We start from the raw sequence: 24,516 nt of genomic DNA, 5'->3' as shown, positions 1-24,516 counted from the left end.
TCAGTCAGTCAGTCACTCCATCCATCTGTCCGTCCGTCATAGCACCAGTTACATAGCATCATGTTTGCTTTCATTAACAATATCTTCATTATAACACCCGGTCAGTGTGTAAAAGCTGAAATTGTTATACTTGCATTACATTTATATTTAATTTAATTTAATCTTATATTATTTATGACTTCAAATCAAATATTATTATCTACCTTTCCTCTGTTGATGCGCCACAGGTTCTCCTGTCAGTAGTTTTAACTAATGAAGTCCCTGTCTCTGCAGATTTGCGATGCAGGTTCTGTTTAAATAATTCAAATAAGTACACATTAGGTACCATAAGGACCAAGTTGTTTCAAAGATAAAGAAAAAAAAGGAAAAAGGTGGTTAACCAAAGCATCCAACTGTCATGGTGTGAAGATGTTGGACCCACATGCACGATCAAGCAATCTGGAGAATGTGAAAATAGTTTATTTGGTGAACTGAGGGGATGGTTCCGGAAAGACCCGAAGGTGGGGTTTTCTGCAAAGATAGATTTATGAGTAATGGAAATGATGGAATAATTCTCAGGGAAGTGAAGGTGTCCTACTTGTTTCGGAGTTGCCGTGAATTTGGGCGGTGTCAGGAGGTCCGAGAGGATGGATGTTGGCAGTGGGAGCCAGTGCGGGTCCTTTCGGTGGAGGGTGGATAGGCAGCGACAAGCTGATCGGATCCGGAGGATAGCCAGTGGAGAGAATGCCAGGTTATTGGTAGGGAGTGTTTGCTGGAGATGATTGGCTGCCGGGAGGGAAATCACAGGTAGCTCGGGAGAGTCCACAAAGGAGTGTCTCTGGGAAAAAACAAGAATTTGTAAAGTTTCTCAAGGGTCAGAGGATACAGGAATTCGCTGGAGGGCTTAGGTTTTACCACAGAGGCTCAACGCTCAAGCGATGAAGGACTGGCAATCGGCTCCAGATATAGTGCTGGTAGATGATCCCTAATCATCTACCATTTTCTGGAGGGTGAAAACACCCTCCAGAAAATGGTTCCTCTGGCTCCCTCTGGTGGAACCTGAAAAATGTCCCAAAGAACCCACACCCCCTGACACCAACAAGGTTAAAGAGATTCATTTTATCCACTGTTTACATCTTAGTCTCAGTCAAACATGCTGCACTGCCACCTGCTATTGATTTAAGGACAGCATCAAAACAACGTTGATATCAATTAAATGAAATTTAAAATACTCAAAGTATTTTGCATTTCATTTCATCATGCTTTGAAGAAATAATAACTTTATCAGAAAATGTGATGTCACAATTTAACGGACAACCTGTCACATTAATGATGGCATTTAGAGTGAACTCGAAATGGATACCAGAACTGTTAAACATCTCCACATTAGCTGTTAGATTAGTTTCACTGTGGGAGGGAATTTTTATATCTTCCAGACCCCCACTTCCTGAATAACAAGGAGATGTCTGATGTCACCTTCCTGGTGGAAGGAAAACCGTTTTATGCACATAAAGTTCTGTTGTTTACAGCTTCATCCAGGTGAGTTAAAACGCTGTACATCAACACATGCATCTCGGTTACCAGAGCAGCAGCTGTGAGTATGATCTTGTATTGTTCATACAGGTTCAAGTCCCTGCTCCAAAACCGACCAGCAGCAGAAAACACCTGCATCGAGATCAGCCATGTGAAGTACAATATTTTCCACGTGAGTTTCCTTTTCAGAATCCTTGAGATCCTCATTTCCCACACAGATTTTATTCTGATCATTTCAAATCATCTTAACTCATCATTTCTATCACAATGTTACAGTTTTAATGAGAAAAACTGAATAAATCCATCCATCCATCTCCATCCATCCATCTGTGATTTTTATCCCAGTTTTTATCCCATTTTTTTTTAACCCTGTCCATCATTAAAACATACAGAACAGCTGTCAGTGCACCATGAGTTTCCAGACAGATTGGCTTTACCAAGGGAGACATGTCATGTATATAGCTGTCCCTGATACTCTGAAAATTATATATACATATTGCAATCATCAGTCCAGTTTTCACCAAAACAATAGAAACGACTACATTACTACAGTACTACATGATGCATTAAGTCGAATTATAATGATGTGCAAAAGTACTACATTCCTGCAAAGAAACTTATTGACACACAAACATTTTAGTAGGAGAGCGGACTCCCCTCCCATCACACCTCCCATGACCCCTAGTCTCCCCAATCCCTACTATGGCCAGGCAGAGACTCCCAGACATTAGTAGATTAGTACTTTTAGTAGTAATCAGAATAAAACTTGGAGAAGTTTTATTGTTCATCCTGACAATGCAGGATGAACAATAAATGTTTTAATGCAGTTAACAAAGCTGTTTCCATTTAAAGAAGCTGGTAAAAATTTCCAGTCAACTCAATCAAAAGCCTTCTCTGCATCCAGAGACACTATTGTTGTTTCCACGTAATTGATAGTAGAGTAAGTCATTATGTTCATTAGCACGTTAGTAGCATGTTTATAGAGGAACATATGACTTTTATAAAAGCCTGTTTGATCAGTGTGTATAGTGAGAGGAGTTACTTTCTCTAACCTTACCTGGTTTTAACAGAACAATGTTTGCAGAGTTCATGTTTGGGGGCAAGTAACCATTTTCCTTATCTGTGTCACCATTTTGAAAAATGTAGGGACCAGTATTGTCCAAAATACTTTATAGAACTCTGCTGGGAAGCCATCCGGTCCCGGGGTTTTTTTTACATGGCATTTGTTTAAGAGCTTCATGCAGCGCCTCTACTGTGAAGGGGGAGTGTATTGACATCAGGACAGTCTGCTAGACTTGGTCCAATTGGGGACTTGGTCCAGTTGGGGACTCGGTCCGATTGGGGACTCGGTCCAGTTGGGGACTCGGGCTGATTGGGGACTTGGTCCAGTTGGGGACTCGGTCCGATTGGGGACTCGGTCCAGTTGGGGACTCGGTCCGATTGGGGACTCGGTCCAGTTGGGGACTCGGTCCGATTGGGGACTCGGTCCAGTTGGGGACTCGGGCCGATTGGGGACTCGGTCCAGTTGGGGACTCGGTCCAGTTGGGGACTCGGTCCAGTTGGGGACTCGGTCCGATTGGGGACTTGGTCCAGTTGGGGACTCGGTCCGATTGGGGACTCGGTCCAGTTGGGGACTCGGGCCGATTGGGGACTCAGTCCAGTTGGGGACTCGGTCCAGTTGGGGACTCGGTCCAGTTAGGGACTCGGTCCGATTGGGGACTCGGTCCAGTTGGGGACTCGGTCCGATTGGGGACTCGGTCCAGTTGGGGACTCGGTCCAATTGGGGACTCAGTCCAGTTGGGGACTCGGGCCGATTGGGGACTCAGTCCAGTTGGGGACTCGGTCCGATTGGGGACTCGGTCCAGTTGGGGACTCGGTCCAGTTGGGGACTCGGTCCGATTGGGGACTCGGTCCAGTTGGGGACTCGGTCCGATTGGGGACTCGGTCCAGTTGGGGACTCGGTCCAGTTGTAGAGGGGTGTATAATTTCAGACCAAATTTGCATTCATGCTGCGCTTTGGTCAAACCAGCCAAACCATCAGAATAATATCTCCCCATTCCCACCAGAGGTGGCGCTTCACTAGTATTTAGCAGAAGAGAGGACCAGACCGGCGTGAAGAAGAAAACTCTGTTTCCTCCACCTGCCAGTTAAACATGGAGACCAAACTATGGCTGTTTTGGGTTTTTATGGTGTTTTATGCAAGTATACTGCAGAAATCCACTGCAACAACTGTATGAACTGTATGAACACCAGACGAGGCAGAGGACCCTTAACGCCATCGCTATGGATGGCGTTAAGGGTCCGCTTTCTGTTTGAAACAGGCTGAGACCTGCATTTGTAGGCACACCAAGTCCGCTTCTTTGGTCGGAATCAGAATTCATTTGGCGTGTTCACATTTCCCCAAACGAAGTGGATTTTCTGAGCAAACAGACCCAGATTCAGATCAGAAGGGCTAATGTGGATGTGGTCTAAGGCTGTGACTTGTTCCTACTGTAATCCCTGGAGCTTTGTATTGTTAAATAAATGACTGGTGTTTACTTGATACATGAAGCAGAAACCTGAAGAGGGTAATAAACTCCAGGAGGGTGCTGTGTCCAGCTAGGCCAGACTATCCTGGTGAATATGAAGCAAGGCAGGTGGAGTCTCTTCTCACACTTGCCAGTAAAGAAATCAGATTAGTCGGAGTAAAACTTCCATCAGTCCACAGGTCTGTGAGACCTCCTGCACTTTGGTAGTCATGTGCTACGTATTTCGGCATGCAATGGACTACATGGCATAATGTCAGGGTGATTAAACAAATATAATGAAAAACAAGTAAAGAATGTCTTCCATTTTGTTAAAGATTTTGTTAAAACATTTTGTAATGTTTTATACCAGTAGAAGTGTTAGATAAAAACATCTCAACATTAAAAACAGGAACAACGGACCAACATCATCTTAGAAAATATATCTTGCATGGAGTTCACTTTCAGCACAAATCCAGAGACAAGATGTGAACCGAATGTGAACTAAGGAACATCTGCTTATTACAAATGTTTAAACTACATCTTCTTGGTAAGGTCTTTCCCATGAGAAACATCTTGTTCAGCTTTGCCATAACAAAAGAACAGCCCAGGCATTCACAGCACATGAAGACATCAGATGCTCACATAGCTAAAACAATTACAACAATGGTCTTCATTTTTCATATTCATATTCCAGAAGGAAGGAAGTGCAGCTAAAGTATCTGCTATTAGCCACTAGCTTGGCCTGCTAGCATTAGATTAAGTGTCAAAGGTGTCACATAGCGCTGGCATGACAATGTCACCAACCTGATAAAATCCCAGACTTATCTTTCACATCAGCACACAATCTATCAACACACAAAGAACAGGAGGACAGATCAGTTATCCAGGGGAAAGACTGAATCCTTAAAGTCATGCTGTCAAATTGTAGCTCACTGTCTGGGCTGTGACACTCACTGAGGTGAGTGTCACAGCCCAGACAACAGTGTTACATTCAGAGCACAACAAACTACTAGTAGTAACTTTATGTGCTACCTGGACTGCAGTCACACACCAGAGGTTGTCATGCTCATCGTGATGATCTGTTACATGTCTGCGCTTGATTGTATGTTTTTCAGAGAAACTGTGCTAGAGACGATGTACAAGATTCGGGGACATCAAAGCGAATAAACAGAAATACAAGGTGCAGGACTCGCACTGCTGACATGTCCAGCGGCGTCTGCGCTGAACACTTTCTCTGGCGCCATCTTGACCTCCCTTTGTCGTCTAGACTTTTACTTTGTGAGTCTGTCAGAGCCACTAGCACCTTTTTGCAGTGTGTGAGGTGGATCCTGATGGGATATAGGTGGGGTCCAGGTGGGATCATGAGATATAGGTAGGATCCAGGTGGGATCGTGGGATATAGGTGGGATCAAGGTGGGATCGTGGGATATAGGTAGGATCCAGGTGGGATCGTGGGATATAGGTGGGATCAAGGTGGGATCGTGATGGGATATAGGTGGGATCAAGGTGGGATCGTGGGATATAGGTAGGATCAAGGTGGGATCGTGGGATATAGGTAGGATCAAGGTGGGATCGTGGGATATAGGTAGGATCAAGGTGGGATCGTGGGATATAGGTAGGATCCAGGTGGGATCGTGGGATATAGGTGGGATCAAGGTGGGATCGTGGGATATAGGTAGGATCAAGGTGGGATCGTGGGATATAGGTAGGATCAAGGTGGGATCGTGGGATATAGGTAGGATCCAGGTGGGATCGTGGGATATAGGTGGGATCAAGGTGGGATCGTGGGATATAGGTGGGATCAAGGTGGGATCGTGGGATATAGGTAGGATCAAGGTGGGATCGTGGGATATAGGTAGGATCAAGGTGGGATCGTGGGATATAGGTAGGATCCAGGTGGGATCGTGGGATATAGGTAGGATCAAGGTGGGATCGTGGGATATAGGTGGGATCCAGGTAGGATTCAGGTAGTATCCAGATGTGATCCAGGTGGATCGTGGTGGGATCCAGGTGGGATCCAGATGGGGGTGGTCAGCAGCACCTGGTCCATCCCAACGTAGCGAATTCCAGTGTTTTCTATTGATGACTTCAATTAACGGCCAGTCTACTGGTCTCACTGTGTAGTTCTGTGGTCCACTTCCTTCCTGTGGGATGATATTAGTAGACTCAACATCTTTTTGCAGTTAAAACATTCATCGTGTCTTCAGTCAAAGTCATCTTTTCTGGCTCATAAAACTTTGTTAAATCTGGTAGATAACCTGGCCGTCCATCTCAAGAGTTAAACCATCTTTTGCTAATACAGCGTTCCACCAAACCTGCCAACTATGGCTGATATGAGCAGTGTTTTTAATAACATGTTTAATGCTTATGACACTGAATAATCTGATTTACAAAATGTTTATCATTATCACTGTAAATTCTTTGAGGTGCTCCAAACCTTGGAAGTATTCCTCTATACGTGCTTTAACTGCTGTTCTAGCATTTGGATGTATACATGGAAATAGTTATAACCCACATAGAAAATGCATCTATAATCACAAAACTAATATTTTCCATCACACTTATATAACTTAGTGAAATCAGTACCAACATTCTGGAAAGGAGGCAATGGCCGTGAAACTTTCTCATTTGATAGTTTAAACTAAAGTTTGTTGACGAAAAAGTTTTAAGTAGAGAATTCATAATGTTTGAACATCTGATCAATAATCCTCAATATAAACCGGAAAGAAGTTACTCAATAATGTCAACATCAAAAAAACATTCATACATGTTCCAGCCCAAATTGGAACCAGAAAACGAGAGTGAACAACTCAGCAACAAATGCAGCAGGACGTATCTGTTTTGCAAACAGATCCTGTTATTGTCCAAAATAATATTCCCATTTTCACTCGCCTTTTATATTTGTACATGTCCCTATAAATTTGTGTAAATGTGGCAAATGTACCATAATGCCGACAAAGGTGGAAAATGTCTGCTGCCAAGAAATACATAAGATAATGAGGCTGTTTGCTAACACTTTTCATGCATTTCAATTCAATTCAATTCAATTCAATTTCAATTTAATTCAACTTTATCACAGCAATGCCATCTCAAGACGCTTTACAGACAGAAAAAAAAAAAAAACATAATGAAAGTCAATTCATAACAGCCTATATAAGGAAACCAACAAATTGAGTTGGAGGTCCAACTCAATCTCCCATCCTGAGCAAGCACACTGGTGACAGTGGGAAGGAAAAAGCTCCCTTTTAACAGGAAGGAAACCTCTGGCAGAACCCGGCTCAGGACAGGCAAAATGTCACAATGCCTTGTGACATTTTGTTAGGATGTCTGCTAAGCTTGAAATGACTCGAGAGACAGAGCTTCACGTACATTCTCTTTATTGCTGAAAAACTTGTACTAAGCTTTTACAACCAAAACTACGTGCTTCCACACTTATGACTACACCAACGTGATAACGTAAAACCTCTGCGCCATCTTATGACCACCACTAATAAATGGCTCAGTCTGATGGCTTGATCTGAACATTACATGCCTCTGCTGTGTGGGGGGAAGAGGACAGAAAGACAATAGACAACAGGAACTGCTACTCCCGGCCAGGGAGACCTGCTGAGACAGGAGACATACATGTTAATGATGCAACACTGTTATTGGGGGGGGGGGGGGGGGGGGTGTAAAAGAGAGAGAGATAAAGAGAAAGAAGCTCAGTGTATCAGGAAATGTCCCTCAGCAGTCTAAACCTATAGCAGCATAACTAAGGGATGCTAACCATCCCTAGCTATAGGACTTATCAAAAAGATAAGTCTTCAGCCTAGTCTTAAAGGTGGGGAGGGTGTCTGCTTCCCTAACACTAACTGGGAGCTTATTCCATAAGAGAGGGGCCTGATAACCAAAGGCTCTGCCTCCTGCTCGGCTCTTTGAGACTCTAGGAACCACAAGTAAGCCTGCAGTCTGCGAACGAAGTACTCTGCATGGTATATAAGGAACAATGAGGTCTTTGATATATAGTGGTGCCTGCCTCTAACTACATTTGCTAAGCTAATCTCTTGTGTTCGAGTGATGAAACACTGACTCTGTCATGAGGAGGGTGCTGAGGTGTGGACCCAAAAACACACGTCAGCACCCGACCCCAGTCCCTGTCCTCATCGGGCACTGGGGTCAGTGGAAGAGGTGCAACCTCCTTGGGCACTGGGGCTGCAGGGGACGGAGGAGGAGCATCCAGTTCCTGGACCCCTTTGGAAACAAGGGTTGTGAAGTAGCGTCCGGTTCCTGGACCCCCTCGGGGATAAGGATCGGAAGAGGGGCATCCATTTCCCGGACCCCCTTGGGAATAAGGATCGGAGGAGTAGCGTCCATTTCCTGGACCCCCTTGGGAATAAGGATCGGAGGAGTAGCGTCCATTTCCCGGACCCCCTTGGGAATAAGGATCGGAGGAGGAGCATCCATTTCCTGGACCCCTTCAGAGGCAGGGATCTGCAGCGCCGTACAGGATCTGGGCTCTGGCATGGGAGCCTACAGTGCCAGACGGGACCAGGGCTGGCACGCAGGCGGTGTGGTCAAAGTCTGGAATAAGGGCATTGGCATGGGAGCTGGCGGGGACATCAGAGATGTGGGTCGAACAAAGACATTAAAGACTCAGATGGTCTTAGGGCTGGATGACTGAAGGATCCCTGACAGAGTCCTAACATCCTCTCTAGCCTATGCCAGCAGCTCTGCCATTCCAGACCGCGCCAGACAACAGGGGTAGGACTAATGACAGCCAGAAATCTCTTGGCTGCGGCCAGCTCAACGTTGATGGAATTAGGAGCCGCCATACAGTCAATGTAATACCTTGTAGCAAGATGCACCACGGTGAAAACCTCGTCCATCATATCCAACTCCATTGGGTCCGCGTTCGGCTGGTCCATTCTGTTGTGGGGAGGGTGCTGAGGTGTAGACCCAAATGCAGCGTAGAGGCAGGGGTGCAGAGTCAAGCAAGTTTTTTATTTCTATGCGCAGGAACACAGGGGACAAGAACCACAGGGGAAACTATACACAGGCTTAAACATAGCCTGGACAGCTGTTATGGACCAGTAAACACAACTGAATTGAGAGCTAGAAATACTGACAGAACTAAACAAGATACAGGTGTAAAGAATGAATTAACGAGACAGGTAATCGAACAAACAAGAACAAAGGCTACACAGGAAATAGGGAAAAACTACAAAATAAAACAGGGAACTGGAACACGGAAAACATCACACAAACAGGCTGTGTTTGAATGTCCACAGTATTCCTGAACCCCTCATTTGATATATAATGCAACAATATACAGAAGACTTTTTAGTGAACTTATTCTTGTGGCAATTCGGACAAAGCTGACTATTTTCTCCTTGCCCACTCCCTGGGCTGCAGTGTGTTGATCGATTTTGTAATCATATATGACCTACGTTCACATGCCTTGGACACTAGAGTGAAGAGGGGGGCGGAGCTGTCAACTGTCAACTGATCACCACCTGGTGGTGAGTTGGCTCAGATGGTGGGGGAGGAACGTCTGTCAGGCCCTAACCTGTTGTGAGGGTCTGCTGGGAACGTCTGGCTGAGTCCCCCGTCAGAGCGAGCTTCAACTCCCACCTTCAGCAAAGCTTCAACCATGACCCGAGTGAGGCGGGGGACATTGAGTCCGAATGGGCTGTGTTCCGTGCCTCTATTGTTGAGGCAGCCAGCCAGAGCTGTGGCTGTAAGGTTGCTGGTGCCTGTCGTGGCGGTAATCCCAGAACTTGTTGGTGGACACCAGCACTGACGGATGCCGTCAAGCTGAAGGAGTCCTATCGGGCCTTCTTGGCCTCTGGGACTCTGGAGGCCGCTGATGGGTATTGACAGGCTAAGCGGCATGCGACTTCTGCTGCTGCCAAGGCAAAATCTCAGACAGGAGTTCTGCGAGGTCATGGAGAGCGACTCTCTGGGGCTGAGGTCACTGAGGTGGTCAAAAAGCTCCTTGGTGGCACCTGGAGTTCCTTAAGGCTCTGGATGCTGTGGGGCTGTCCTGGCTGACACACCTCTGCAGCATCACGTGGACATCAGGGACAGTGCCGCTGGACTGGCAGACTGGGGAGGTGGTCCTCCTTTTTAAGAAGGGGGACCGGAGGGTGTGTTCCAATTACAGGGGAATCACACTCCTCAGCCTCCCTGGTAAGGTCGATTCAGGGGTCCTGGAGAGGAGGGTCTGCCGGATACACGGATCTCAGATCGAGGAGGAGCAGTGTGGTTTTCATCCAGGTTCCGCAGTGGACCAGCTCTATACCCGTGTTGGGGTCCTGGAGGGGGCATGGGAGTTTGCCCAACCAGTCTACATGTGCTTTGTGGACCTGGAGAAGGCGTTCAACCATGGTGGGTACTTCGGGAGTATGGGGTACCGCACCCCCTTGTACGAGCTGTCCGGTCCCTGTACGACAGGTGTCAGAGCTTGGTCCGCATTGCCGGTAGTAAGTCGGATTCGTTTCCGGTGAGGGTTGGACTCCGCCAAGGCTGCCCTTTATCACGATTCTGTTTATAACTTATATGGACAGAATTTCTAGGCGCAGCCGAGGTGTTGAGGGGATCCTTGGTGGCCTCAGGATTGGGTCCCTGCTTTTTACAGATGACGTGGTCCTGTTGGCTTCATCTGGTTGTGATCTCCAGCTCTCGCTTGAGCGATTCGCGGCCGAGTGTGAAGCGGCTGGGATGAGAATCAGCACCTCCAAATCTGAGACCATGGTCCTCAGCCGGAATAGGGTGGATTGCCCTCTCTGGGTCGGGAGTCAGGTCCTGCCTCAAGTGGAGGAGTTTAAATATCTCGGGGTCTTGTTCACGAGTGAAGGAAGGATGGAGCGTGAGATGGACAGACGGATCGGTGCGGCATCTGCAGTAATGCGGACTCTGCGCCGGTCTGTCATGGTGAAGAAGGAGCTGAGCCAGAAGGCAAAGCTCTCGATTTACCAGTCGATCTACGTTCCTACCCTCACCTATGGTCATGAGCTGTGGGTCGTGACCAAAAGAACGAGATCTCGTATACAGGCGGCTGAAATGAGTTTCCTCCGCAGGCTCTCCCTTAGAGATAGGGTGAGGAGCTCGGTCATGCGGGAGGAGATCAGAGTAGAGCCGCTGCTCCTCCGCATTGAGAGGAACCAGTTGAGGTGGCTCGGAGAGCATGATCATCAATGATGACTCATCACGTTTATAGCATCCCTCCTTATAGATCTTTTGTTTTACATAGCTTATCACCAGGATGTTTTTAGCATGGTCTTTATGTTAGAAGGTTTGGGTTTTACTTTTGTTTTACTATTACTATTGTTTTGAAAATTACAAAACATAAAGTAATTGTGGGTTAATTTCTTCAGTTTGATACAGTAGATGCATCAAAACAACACGTTTTTTGAGTAATTCAGTTTAACTTCCAGCTTGTGCCTCTGGATGGGAAACATGATTATAGGAAGAGAGCCTCCTTTCAGCAGAAGCCTGGTAGCAAGCCCCTGTCATGCTGGACCGTTTATCCAGCAGTCTGCAGTGACACAAATATCCCAAAGCTGTGGCTGCTTCCAAAAACAAACTCCATCCGTTGCTGTCTGTTGTTTCATTCAGAAGATGTGAACAGATCTAGTTTTCCCTCACAGCCGAAGAAGCATTTCTTGTGCGACATGTTAGCATTGAAGATGTCCACCATGGCTTTAGCTTCTTCCCTCTTATTCTGAGCAGTGAAGGTGAAGTGAAGGACCAATGACCGAGTCCCTTCAGGGCGTCACTAGAATGTCGTAGTAGAAAAAACTCTCTAAAACAACGCGTTTCCATCACCATGAAAACCGAACAGAAAGAGTGCTGGAAAACTCAAACATGCATTTGGATGATTAAAAAATGTGCCACTAATATGTCTGATGAGTATTCAACACTGTAGAAAGCTCAGAAAAACTAGAAATAGTATAATAAGTAAAAAGTCTCTTTAACTTGGATCATTGCGAGATGTCACATTGGTCAACCCTCGATATCAAAAGTGCGCATCTAAAGAGAGTGTGGGATGATTTTCAAGACTAATGACAGGAATCATTTATGTTTTTTGTCAGGCTTGTCAGTTTTTCAGAGGAGGTGTACTAAAATGTGACCTGTGGTGTGTTACAGCTGGTAATGCAGTATCTGTACTGTGGAGGTACTGAGTCCTTACACATACGCAACACTGAAGTCATGGAGGTAAGAGCTGCTTCACAAAGCCTATTGACAGACAGCATCCTTGAATCCTTTTTTCATTCTGTCTGTCTGCTCTGTTTCCTGCAGCTCCTTTCTGCAGCCAAGTTCTTCCAGCTAGAGGCCCTTCAGAGACACTGTGAGATCATCTGCTCCAAGAACATCACCACCGAAACCTGCGTGGACCTTTACAGACACACCAAGGTGTGCAACTCAAACTAATGTCTGATCATTGCTCATGACAAGTTGGTGAACAGGTCTCTCACATTCTCTCTTTCTCTCTGCCTGCAGTTCCTGGGTGCTTCAGAGCTTACAGATTTTATTGAGGGCTACTTCCTGAAGAACATGGTGCTGCTAATTGAACTTGACACCTTCAAGCAGCTTTTGTATGAGCCTCCTACTGCAGAGAGTCCTGCACCTAGCCCCAGTAGCTGTTCTGATTTCCTGAATGATCTGGAGAAAACTCTGGCTGCTCGCATCCACTCTATCCACCTTTCCACCTCTAAAGGCTCTGTGGTGTAACGCCACCATCTCCATCCGGACCCTTCAATCTAGATACGTTATCTAAAGTAGCTAGCAAAAGTATTACACTCCACTCTCTGCATTCTCTTTTCTTTTTACAACATAAAATTAAAACATTTTTGAGGTGGATTTACAGAAAATGCCAAATCTGTTTAATTGAGGTAAAAGAAAACATTTTTAAAAAATCTGGAACCATTTATCCGTTTACTATCCATGAGCCAGGGTTGGGTCCCAAGGGCAGCAGTCAAAACAGAGCTGTTCTGACTTCTTTCTACCCTGCCACTTTATCCAGCTGAACCAGGGGAATCTTGAGTTGTCCCCAGGCTGTGTGAGACATAGTTCCTCCAGTGTGTCCTGGGCCTTGCCCAGGGTCTTCTACTGATAGGAGATGCCAGGGAACATCCTGACCAGATGTCTAATCCACCTCATCGCCCTCTTCCGGATGTGGAGGAGCAGCAGTTCTACTCTGATCTCCTCCTGGATGACAGAGATTCTATCCACAAAAGAAGAATCCAGACACCCCGAGGAGGAAACTCATCTCTGCCGCTTGTGTTTATGATCAGGTTCTTTGGGTCTCTGCAGCTGATGATCATAGGTGAGAGTAGAAACATAGATGGATGTTAACAAATCTAAAGCTTCTCCTTTCACCTGAGCTCCTTCTTCTCCTTTAGACCTGCACCCATCCTCCTGTAAATCTCTCGCTCCATCCTTCCCAGCCAGCCGTCCAGCCAGCCGTCCAGCCAGCCCAAGCCAGCCAGCCAGCCACCTGTCCAGCCAGCCTGCAAGCCAGCCAGCCAGCCACCCGTCCAGCCAGCCCGCAAGCCAGCCAGCCAGCCACCCGTCCAGCCAGCCCGCAAGCCAGCCAGCCAGCCACCCGTCCAGCCAGCCCGCAAGCCAGCCAGCCAGCCACCCATCCAGCCAGCCATCCACCCATCCATCCATCCATCCATCCATCCAGCCACCCGTCCAGCCCGCCATCCATCCAGCCAGCCAGCCACCTGTCCAGCCAGCCCGCAAGCCAGCCAGCCAGCCACCCGTCCAGCCAGCCCGCAAGCCAGCCAGCCAGCCACCCGTCCAGCCAGCCCGCAAGCCAGCCAGCCAGCCACCCATCCAGCCAGCCATCCACCCATCCATCCATCCATCCATCCAGCCACCCGTCCAGCCCGCCATCCATCCAGCCAGCCAGCCACCCGTCCATCCAGCCAGCCAGCCACCCGTCCATCAATCCAGCCAGCCACCCGTCCAGCCCGCCATCCAGCCAGCCACCCATCCATCCATCCATCCATCCATCCAGCCAGCCAGCCACCCGTCCATCAATCCAGCCAGCCACCCGTCCAGCCCGCCATCCAGCCAGCCACCCATCCATCCATCCATCCATCCATCCAGCCAGCCACCCATCCATCCATCCATCCAGCCCACCAGCCATCCAGCCAGCCAGCGAGGGTGGCTGGAATCTGGCGCTTATCCCAGCAATCATTGGGTAAGAGGCAAGGTACTCCCCGGACAGATCGCCAGTCCATCACAGGTACAATACAGAGAGACAAGTAACCATTCATGCTCACACTCACTGCTAGGGACACTTTAGAGTAACCAGTTAACCTAACATGCTTTACCTCAGACAGTGGGAAGCAAACCAGAGTATCCATAGAGAACCCACTCATACACAGGAGGGACATGCAAACTCCCAACAGAAAGGCCACCGTTCACCATAAGTAAAGGGGTCAGAAATTAAAGTTGTCCACTACATACACCAGGGACTGATGGAAGAGTGGCCAGAAAAAGAGGCTGCTGCTAGAAATAAAAAAAAAAACAAAACTTCTGACCAAATAAAGGAGCAAGATTCCCCAAATATTTGCAAGATGGCCCCACGCTCGGATGAGACTAAATATAACTTCTTGACTCTCATAAAGAAGCATGGTGGTGGCAGAATCATGCTGTGGAGAGGGTTTTCACCAGCAGGGAAGCTAACTGAAAATCTGTGGAAAGACTGAAAGACACCAGCATGTGTATCCATTTTTCTTTCTTTTATATAAAATCTAAAAAATAAAAAGATCCACTTAAATTACAGGTTGTGATGAAAAACAAGGAACTATGAATGAATATTTTTGCAAGTCAGGTACTTTAATACCCCACAACACACACACACTTTGGCCTACTACAGCTGTTGGACTCTGTTGTTGGACATGTGTGAAACATTTCCTTGAGAATTCTGCCGTGTTCTCAGACCCGCTGTCATCTCAGACAATGAACACCCTTTTTGTTATATTTCATTCAAAAAACAGTTACTAAATGCTTTCGATACACTTTTTCACTCATCCAGTGGGCAGCTTTGTCACCGTCTGTGAAGCGAGACAACAGGGACCCTACTATATGATCAATAAAGAGAATTCGTAGCAATGTCAGCTGGCAGACTTTCAGCTGGACTTTTATTTTATTTACTTGTTGAACTGTTGACATATGGACTGTGTGCAGGAACATCCAGGGGGGCATGTAAACATGGCCACACAGTGAAATCTATGCCTACTTACACTTGAAACGTGGATCTCCACCTGGATAATTAGGTTGTGATAACTTTTGCATGACATCTCACTGACTGAGCTGTCCTGATCTTGCTTTTCATGCAGAACTTATTTATGAACCAGTTTTGATGGGGGAGTGAGTGAAATTGCTGCTTTTTAACTTATTGACTTCAGAACTAGGGGATGTGGAAATTGGGTTCAGTCAGAAATGTTTTATCTTAAAGGTGGAGTATGTAGGATTCTCAATATTTTCAAAATAAATTAACTAATAAAATAACTACAATCATAATTAGAAAGTTTTTTGAACATGTAGGTTCCAGTCTGTCCATATTTGATGCGTTATTAAATTACAAGTTTAATTAATGACAAATGACACTCTTTTTTTACTGGTAGGCAAACATTTAAGAAGGGTCTTTGTCATTTGTCAAGGTGCAATCTAATTATGATCGTAGTTATTTTTTTAGTTAATTTATTTTGAAAATATTGAAAATCTTTCATTATCCACCTTTAAAGGATATTTAGACAAAGTGTAAATATGTGAAATTCATTGCGCTGATTGCTCTTTTTGCTTTTCTGGAAACTAATGCACAGGATTCTCCCACACTGGCCTGGATGATAATATCATTGTCACTGAATGAGCAGCAGAATGATGGTCTGGATGCTGTGTTCTGCTGAGCAAATTTACTTTGTCAAAGGAAGCATTACTATTATAATGATCCCTCAATTTTCTAGATTTTTATTTTATTTCTTTATTTATTTTGTGTAAATTTTTGAGTTTCTACTGCTGGACCAGACCAGAGAGGATAGGTGCAACAGAAAGATAAAGGGAAAGAGAAAGAAAACACCTCAAAGAGAGAGAGAAAAAAAGAGATAGAAAGAGAAAGAAGGAAAAAACAGACATCTGCATAAACGTACGCATATAGACCCATACGCATTTGCCTATATAGACGCATGTACCTACATATTCACACACATAGACACAAACAGGCCAATCTTAGATTCTTATTCCCCCTGCAGTGGACTAGACTATAAAGTGTTTAGAGCACCATAAACTATGAGGTTAAATATTAGTGGGAGACAAAGAAAACAAGCTGCTGTTAGTGAATAAACCTGCAGACGACTCAGTGACTGTGCCACATGCAGAACGTGGAACGTGTTCAGAGAAGAGTGATCGTGCCAATGTGACCCCGCCCACACAATGTGACTCCGCCCACACAAAGGCAAGATGCAGGCCAGGAGGACCCCGAGACCCAGGTGACCAGCAGCCACCCCAGGCACAGGATCTAACCACCTCACTCCGGAGCCAGTTATGGACCCTCCCGGGAGGCAGCGGAGGGGAGCCCCAGCCGGAGTTCCCTGCGGTCAGGGGGAACAGGCCCCAGCGGGCCCAGACCAGCAGGAACCGGCGCCGCCGGGCACCGGCCACCCAGGGCAGACAGAGCGCGGGCCTAGGGCCCCAAGAGCCCGGAGCTAAAACCCCCAAGCCTCCACGGTCGGAGGGTCCAGCCCACACCAATGAAGAACCAGGATCCTCAGACAGTGGAGGCCAGGCTGCACAAGACCCCCCCCAACACACAGACACACACACACGCGTACCAGCTGACTCACATACTACCCCCTGACACACACCCTACCCACCCCATCCATTACACATGCTCCACATCACACCCCCCATACCCCCTTCCTCCACTCACATACTCCCCGATGCACACATACACCACATAACACAACACCCCTCACAAGATCCCTCTCTACACACCTCGACACACACCCCTCTTCTCACCCCCAGTTCACTCACTCCCTTATTTATCAGCACACACACCCCATCGCACAAACATCCCCACCACACCTCCAATCACCCCCTCCTCCCTACACACACGCACCCCAACTCACCTTTCCGTCTCCATTCATACCCGACCTCCTGTACGTGCCCACACCTCCAATCCCGTCCCTCCCCCTCGACACCCTACTTGCATACTCCCCCTTTATTCACACCCCCCCCATTGCACACTTCCCCACCCCACTTCCACTCTACTCATACAAGCCCCCCCACCCCCCAATCTTTTACATTCCATCCACAATCCATTCGCTCCGTCACGCCCTCATCTTTCCTACCCAACATGTCCTGTGTGGGATGCCCCTGGGGGAGCAGAGACTAGTAAGGGCCCCCACAGCTACCGCCCACCACCCCCAGCGCCCCCCCGCCACCCCCCAGACATAGCCAACCCAGCAACCCCCAGAGTCAGCAGAGTTCTCCCCTTAGTCAGGCCAGCCCAGACCCAGATCTACTGGGCAGCCCTCCCACCCCGCCTGAACCGCACCCCCCAGCAAAGCCTCAGAAATAGGGGCGTGAGAGGACCCCTTCCCCCCTCCCCGCTAATGATTGTGAAGTGTGTGATATTTGTCATTAAAATTGAGGGGCAGTAACCCCACCATGTTGGGAGAGGGACTGCCTAAGCGGCCCCGCCCACCATACACTGCATGGCCTGCCCCCCAAAACATGTCCATGAGTTGTCAGTGTGTTTTTGTAATATGCAGTAAAATTGGGTGGTGGGCCAGTACTGGGTGCAGTGACCACCTTCATGGCCTCTCTCACCACCCAGGACACTGTGCACACCTCCCAGCACCCTACCTGTGTGTGGTGGAGAGCGGGGAAGGGGAAGGGGATTCAGGACCAGAGGGAAGTGACTCCCTCTAGAAAGTGAGCTGCCTTCGGCACTAGGCACGCCCCCGTTCCCAGGGCCCCCAAGGCCAGGACAAGCAGGAGCAGCCGCCCAAACAGCCAGAGCCCTCACAACGCCAACCAAGGAGCCACCGCCCCAGGAGGCACCAATCAGCCACATGCAAAGGGTGGCAAAGAGGGGGAGGGGCGGCAGAAGGGGACCCCAGACCAACGGTCCACCGTCTCCACACCCACCCAGAACACTCCCCACCCGGAGACATGCTGGAGTCCCTTCTTGCCTACACCCCAATAAGTTAACAAACACACACCTGTCACACAAACACCTTTCTCACCTCCGTCCTACCCTCTTGATAACCACTACCCCTCCACCCGCATGCACCTCAACACTCCTCTATATGCCCCTCTATCCTCCCATCCGTCATACACATGTACCACTATGCACCCATACACTTGCACCCTCACACACATTTATATACACACTTGCACCCCAACACTCCACCAACACGCATGCCTACCCCATCACCGTGTATCAGTACACTCCCCCATACATCCCCCTACCCCCCCATCCACTTGCAGCACCACACTCCCTCATACACACACTCCTACCCTGCTACCCTACCCCAGCCACCACACTCCCGTACTCTCACGCACCACAACTTTCCTCCATACATACCCCATACACACATGTATACACATACACACACACTCACACACACACAAACACGCGCACACACACCAATCCCCAACCGTCTTGGTCCCGGGTCCACAACCAGGCACAAGGGCCCGGACCTGCCCCCCACCGCAGCAGCAGATCCAGGTCAGCCAAGCCCCCCACGGCAGAGGCTAACGCCCCCCACCCCCAAGAGACAGGGGACAGCCCCGGGCACTGGAGCCCAGGACCCCCGCCCAGCTCACCCCGCAGTGGCATGGCAGCCCACCACAAGGCCAGAACCCACCGGCCAAGCCCTTGCCAGTGGCCTCATCCCTCCGCCGCGAGGCAGGAGGGATGAGGCCACTGTCTGCTTTTCCAATTCACAAGGATAGTTTTCTTTGCGATGCACAGGCTTGTGAGGATTGGATCTGCAGAGTTGAAGTTGGATTTTTCTAGCTGAAGTGTTTTTCCTGTCCATCACATTCCTCTTTCTGATACATTCTAGATACTCAGGGATAATCCATGAAGCTCCAGATGATCCCATTCAAGCTTTATGTAAACTGACTCAGTAAATGTCAGGTGTTCAGATATCTTTGGCTTATTATGTCATTTAAGTGGATTTACCTCTGTAATTAATAAAGCATTTTTCATGCCATGTCTATCGGAAACCATATAACTTAAAAGGAATCAGCAGTACAAAAAAACCACAGAGATCCACCATTGTTTTTGTTGTAGCTGTTTATCGGTGTGGCGTGTAAATAGGGTCTGACTGTGCAAGATGATGCTTCTATAAGATTCCAGTTAACATTTACACAGACCGGATTCACCTTATGTTTCCTTTTTGGTTTCATCCACTCAAAACATTGTTTCATGGAAACAATGAGCCGAAACCAAGCAGAGGAGCCAAAGTTTGTCAGAATTCAAAGAACAAGTCAAAATTATTGAAAAAAATTAGCAGGACGAAGATATTTCACATGTTGTGGGTTTTTATAACTTACAAGGGTGAAACAGAAGGTAAACCAAAAAGTGCATTGCCAAAAACATAAGATGCTGTCTGCAAAGTAAAAAATACAAAATATACTGATTAATAAAACTCATCATCCATATTTTCTTCCCAGTAAAAGATAAACAACATGCCGGATGAAATTAAATTAAATGAAAAATACTTTATTGATCCCCAAAGGGAAATTCAAAGTTGTAGTTTGTAATAACTTGGAGGTCTTGTTCCGGAGGCTGATGGCTGCTGGCAGGAATGATCTTCATTATCTTTCAGTCTTACATCGGACCTGAAGAAGCCTCTCACTGAACACACTTTGTTGTTTCATCACTGTGTTGTGGGGAGGGTGTGAAGAATCCTCCATCATCTTCATCAGCTTGTGCAGCATTCTTCTTTGGACAATCAGCTCCAGAGGCTCCAGAGTTACTCCAAGCACAGAAGCAGCTTTCTGGATCAGTTTGTTGATTCTCTTCAAGTCTCTGGTTCTGATGCTACTACCCCAGCAGATGCTGCAAAGCTGACTGCACTCTCCACAACAGACTTATAGAAGATATGCAACATCTTGGTGCAGACATTAAACCATCTCAGCTTCCTTAAGAAGTACAGTCTGCTCTGACCTTTCTTGTAGATGTAGTCAGTGTTGCATTTCCAGTCCAGTTTGTTGTCCAGCTGAACTCCAAGATACTTGTATTCCTCCACCACCTCCACCTCCTCTCCCAGGATGGAAACAGTGCTTTGTTTATTCTTCTTCCTCCTGAAGTCAACAATCATCTCTTTTGTTTTGCTGCTATTTAATATGAGATGATTGTCACCGCACCATTTAACAAACTGACTGACCAGTTCTCTGTACTCTGCTTCTTGTCCATCCCTGATACACCCCACAACTGCAGAGTCATCAGAGTATTTCTGCAGATGACAGGACTCAGAGTTGTACTGGAAGTCTGAGGTGTACAGAGTGAAGAGGAATGGTGAGAGTACAGTTCCTTGTGGTGCACCAGTGCTGCTGACCTCCATCTCAGACACACAACCTTTCAGTCTCACAAACTGGGGTCTGTTTGTGAGGTAGTCATAGATCCAGGTGGTTGTGGAGGTATCCACCTGGAATTTATGGAGCTTCTCACATAACAAAGCAGGCTGAATGGTATTAAAAGCACTGAGAAATGAAAGAACATGACCCTCAGAGTGCTGCCTGAATGGTCCAGATGAGAGTGTGCTCTCTGGAGCAGGTATATGATGGCATCTTCAACCCCAAGTCCATTACGATATGCAAACTGGAATGGGTCCTGAAAGGTGTTTACTTGCGTGTTGAGGTGAGCCAGTAAGAGTCTCTCCAGGACTTTCATGATGTGAGATGTCAGGGCAACTGGTCTGTAGTCACTTGGTTCAGCTGGTTGTGTTTTTTTAGGCACTGGAACAAGGCAGGAGGTTTTTCACAGCACTGGGACTCTATTTTGTCTCAGACTGGTGTTGAAAAGGTGCTGGAGAACCGGACATAGTTGTTCTGAGCAGGTCTTGAGAACTCTGGGACTGACACCATCTGGACCTGCAGCCTTGTTCTGGTTCAGTTTCTCAAGTTGCTTCATAACCTGATTGCAGGAGACAAACAAGGTGGAGGTCTCAGGATGTCCTGATGTGGAGGGAGATGAAGCTGTGTTCTGGTCCATGACTGAGCTGCAGGGTGACAGATTGGAGGCGTGACAGGAAAGCAGTGGGCTTATGGAGGGTGTGTGGTCTGTTGGGCTGGAGGTAGGGGGTGAACTGAACCTGGTGAAGAATATGTTCAGCTCATTAGCTCTGTCCAGACCTCCATCAGGCTGGTCCCCCTTTAACTTGAAGCCGGTGATCTTCTTCATTCCAGACCACACATCTCTCACGTTATTCTGCTGGAGCTGACTTTCTAACTTCTTCCTGTAGTCCTCCTTGCACTTCTTAGTTTGTGTTTTAAGTTGTTTTTGTGTTGCCCTCAATAACTCCCTGTCTCCATCCCTGAAGGCTTTCTTTTTGATGTTCAGCAGCTTTTTCAGGTCACTGGTGATCCAGGGTTTGTTATTGGGGAAGCACCTCACTGTTCTTGTTGGGACGATGCTGTCCACACAGAAGTTTATGTAATCTGTCACACACTCAGTCATGGCGTTGATGTCGTCTCCATGAGGTTCACAGAGGACGTTCCAGTCTGTAGCCTCAAAGCCTCCTCTAAGAGCATCTTCAGCTTCAGCAGACCAGATTTTGATAGTCTTTGTGATGACTGGTTGCTGCTGAACGATGGGCTTGTAGGTGGAGGTGAGAAGAACCAGATTATGGTCAGATCTTCCTAAAGGAGGCAGGGCAGAACAACTGTATCCATTATTCATAATGGATACAGTTGCATAAAATAAGTCCAAGATCTTATTTTCTCTGGTGGAGCAGCTGACATCACAGCATCACATGTGAGCTGGGCGGCAGCAAGGGGCGGGGACCCTGGCGGTCCGATCCCCGACTGCAGAAGCTGGCTCTAGGGACGTGGAATGTCGGTGGGAAGGAGCCTGAGCTTGTGCGCAAGGTTGAGCGGTTCCGACTAGATATAGTTGGACTCACCTCGACGCATGGCTTGGGCTCTGGAACCAGAACCCTCGAGAGGGGCTGGACCTTCTTCCACTCTGGAGTTGCTCATGGTGAGAGGCGCCAAGCAGGTGTGGGCATTCTCATCAGCCCCCAGCTTGGTGCCTGCACGTTGGGGTTTACCCCAGTGGATGAAAGGATTCTGGTGGGGGGACGGGTCCTGACTGTTGTCGGTGCTTATGCACTGAACAGCAGTTCAGAGTACCCACCCTTTCTGGAGTCCTTGAAATGACAGTGAGACCTGGAGGGGAGTGATTGGGAGGCATGGTCCCCCCCTCTGAACCCAAATGGTGTTTATTATTGGACTTCTGTGGTCATCATGGATTGTCCTTAATGAACACCATGTTCCAGCATAAGAGTGTCCATATGTACACCTGGCATCAGGATTCCCTGGGCTGCAGTTCGATGATCGATTTTGTAGTCGTATCGTCGGACCTGCGGCCACATGCCTTGGGCACTCGGGTGAAGAGGGGGGCGGAGCTTCAACTGATCACCACCTGGTGGTGAGCTGGCTCAGATGGTGGGGGGGGGGGTAGATTTGGCAGGCCCAAACGTGTTGTGAGGGTCTGCTGGGAACGTCTGGCTGAGTCCCCTGTCAGAGCGAGCTTCAACTCCCACCTTCAGCAGAGCTTCAACCATGTCCCGAGTGAGGCGGGGGACATTGAGTCCAAATGGGCTGTGTTCCGTGCCTCTATTGCTGAGGCGGCCAGCCAGAACTGTGGCTGTAAGGTCGTTGGTGCCTGTCGTGGCGGTAATCCCAGGACTCGTTGGTGGACACCTGCAGTGAGGGATGCCGTCAAGCTGAAGGAGTCCTATCGGGCTTTCTTGGACTGTGGGACTCTGGAGGCAGCTGATGGGTACCGGCGGGCTAAGCGGCATGCGACTTCGGTGGTCGCCAAGGCAAAAATTCGGGCGTGGGAGGAGTTCCGGACGGCTTCGAGGAGATTCTGGTCCACCATCCGGCGGCTCAGGAGGGGGAAGTGGTGCTCCGTCAACACTGTGTACAGTGGAGATGGGGAGCTGCTGACCTCAACTCAGGATGTTCTGGGTCGGTGGAGGGAATACTTCGAAGACCATGTGGGGTACTCCGTGAGTATGGGGTACCGGACCTCCTTGTACAAGCTGTCCGGTCCCTGTACGACAGGTGTCTGCATTGCCGGTAGTAAGTCGGATTTGTTTCCGGTGAGGGTTGGACTCCGCCAAGGCTGCCCTTTATCACCAATTCTGTTCATAACTTATATGGACAGAATTTCTAGGTGCAGCCAAGGTGTTGGGGGGGATCCGGTTTGGTGGCCTCAGGATTGGGTCCCTGCTCTTTGCAGATGACGTGGTCCTGTTGGCTTCATCTGGTGGTGATCTCCAGCTCTCACTTGAGCGAATCGTGACCGAGTGTGAAGCGGCTGGGATGAGAATCAGCACCTCCAAATCTGAGACCATGGTCCTCAGCCGGAATAGGGTGGATTGTCCTCTCTGGGTCGGGAGTCAGGTCCTGCCTCAAGTGGAGGAGTTTAAATATCTCGGTGTCTTGTTCACGAGTGAGGGAAGGATGGTGCATGAGATTGACAGGCGAACCGGTGCGCCATCTGCAGTAAAGCAGATTCTGCACTGGTCTGTCGTGGTAAAGAAGGAGCTGAGCCAGAAGTTGAAGCTCTCAATTTACCAGTCCATCTACGTCCCTACCCTCACCTATGGTCATGAGCTGTGGGTCGTGATCGAAAGAACAAGATCTCGTATACAGGCGACCGAAATGAGTTTCCTCCGCAGGGTGGCCGGGCTCTCCCTTAGAGATAGGGTGAGGAGCTCGGTCATCCGGGAGGGGATCAGAGTAGAGCCGCTGCTCCTCCGCATCAAGAGGAGCCAGTTGAGGTGGCTCGGGCATCGGGTCAGGATGCCTTCTGGATTTCCCTGGTGAGGTGTTCCAGGCATGTCCCTCTGGGAGGAGACCCCAGGACATTCTGGGCTTCCCTGCTTAGGCTGCTGCCCCCACGACCTGACCAGGGTAAGCGGTAGAAGATGGATGAATGGATGGATGGATGGATGGATGGATGGAGCAGCAGAGAAACTGTTAGAATGATGAAAATAATAGCTGACTGTGAAGCTGATGCAGCAATACATCTGTTAAAAGTAGTTCAAAGAAGATGTTTAGCACTGTTAGCATGTCTTAAAAGTAGTTCCAGGATGATGTTTAGCATCATTAGCAGCTGTTAGCATTACTTAAAAGTAGTTCCAGGATGATTTTTAGCATCTTTAGCATCTCTTCTTATAACATCTGTCTGTAAACATCTGGGAAGTGAGGGGAGGAGCCGCTAGAGTTTTAGCAGAGGAATGTTGTTCCA

General features: G+C 48.1%; 1 protein-coding gene across 2 annotated transcripts in view; it reads left to right on the top strand.

The window, feature by feature from the left end:
* Positions 1 to 12,731, top strand: part of btbd11a (BTB (POZ) domain containing 11a) — a gene marked incomplete at both ends in the record, with an annotated part of 171,476 nt that extends 158,745 nt beyond the window's left edge. For both annotated transcript variants that reach the window (XM_079263466.1, XM_079263465.1), the window contains 5 exons: positions 1,416 to 1,518; positions 1,603 to 1,684; positions 12,147 to 12,215; positions 12,300 to 12,413; positions 12,501 to 12,731. In XM_079263466.1, the coding sequence (XP_079119592.1) occupies positions 1,416 to 1,518; positions 1,603 to 1,684; positions 12,147 to 12,215; positions 12,300 to 12,413; positions 12,501 to 12,731 (599 nt within the window). The remainder of the gene's footprint in view (positions 1 to 1,415; positions 1,519 to 1,602; positions 1,685 to 12,146; positions 12,216 to 12,299; positions 12,414 to 12,500) is intronic.
* Positions 12,732 to 24,516: the final 11,785 nt, after the last annotated feature.

The sequence above is a fragment of the Telmatherina bonti genome (genome assembly GCF_933228915.1).
Source record: "Telmatherina bonti genome assembly, chromosome: 23".
Classification (NCBI taxonomy): Eukaryota; Metazoa; Chordata; class Actinopteri; order Atheriniformes; family Telmatherinidae; genus Telmatherina; species Telmatherina bonti.
This window is presented reverse-complemented; position numbering and strand designations above follow the sequence as displayed.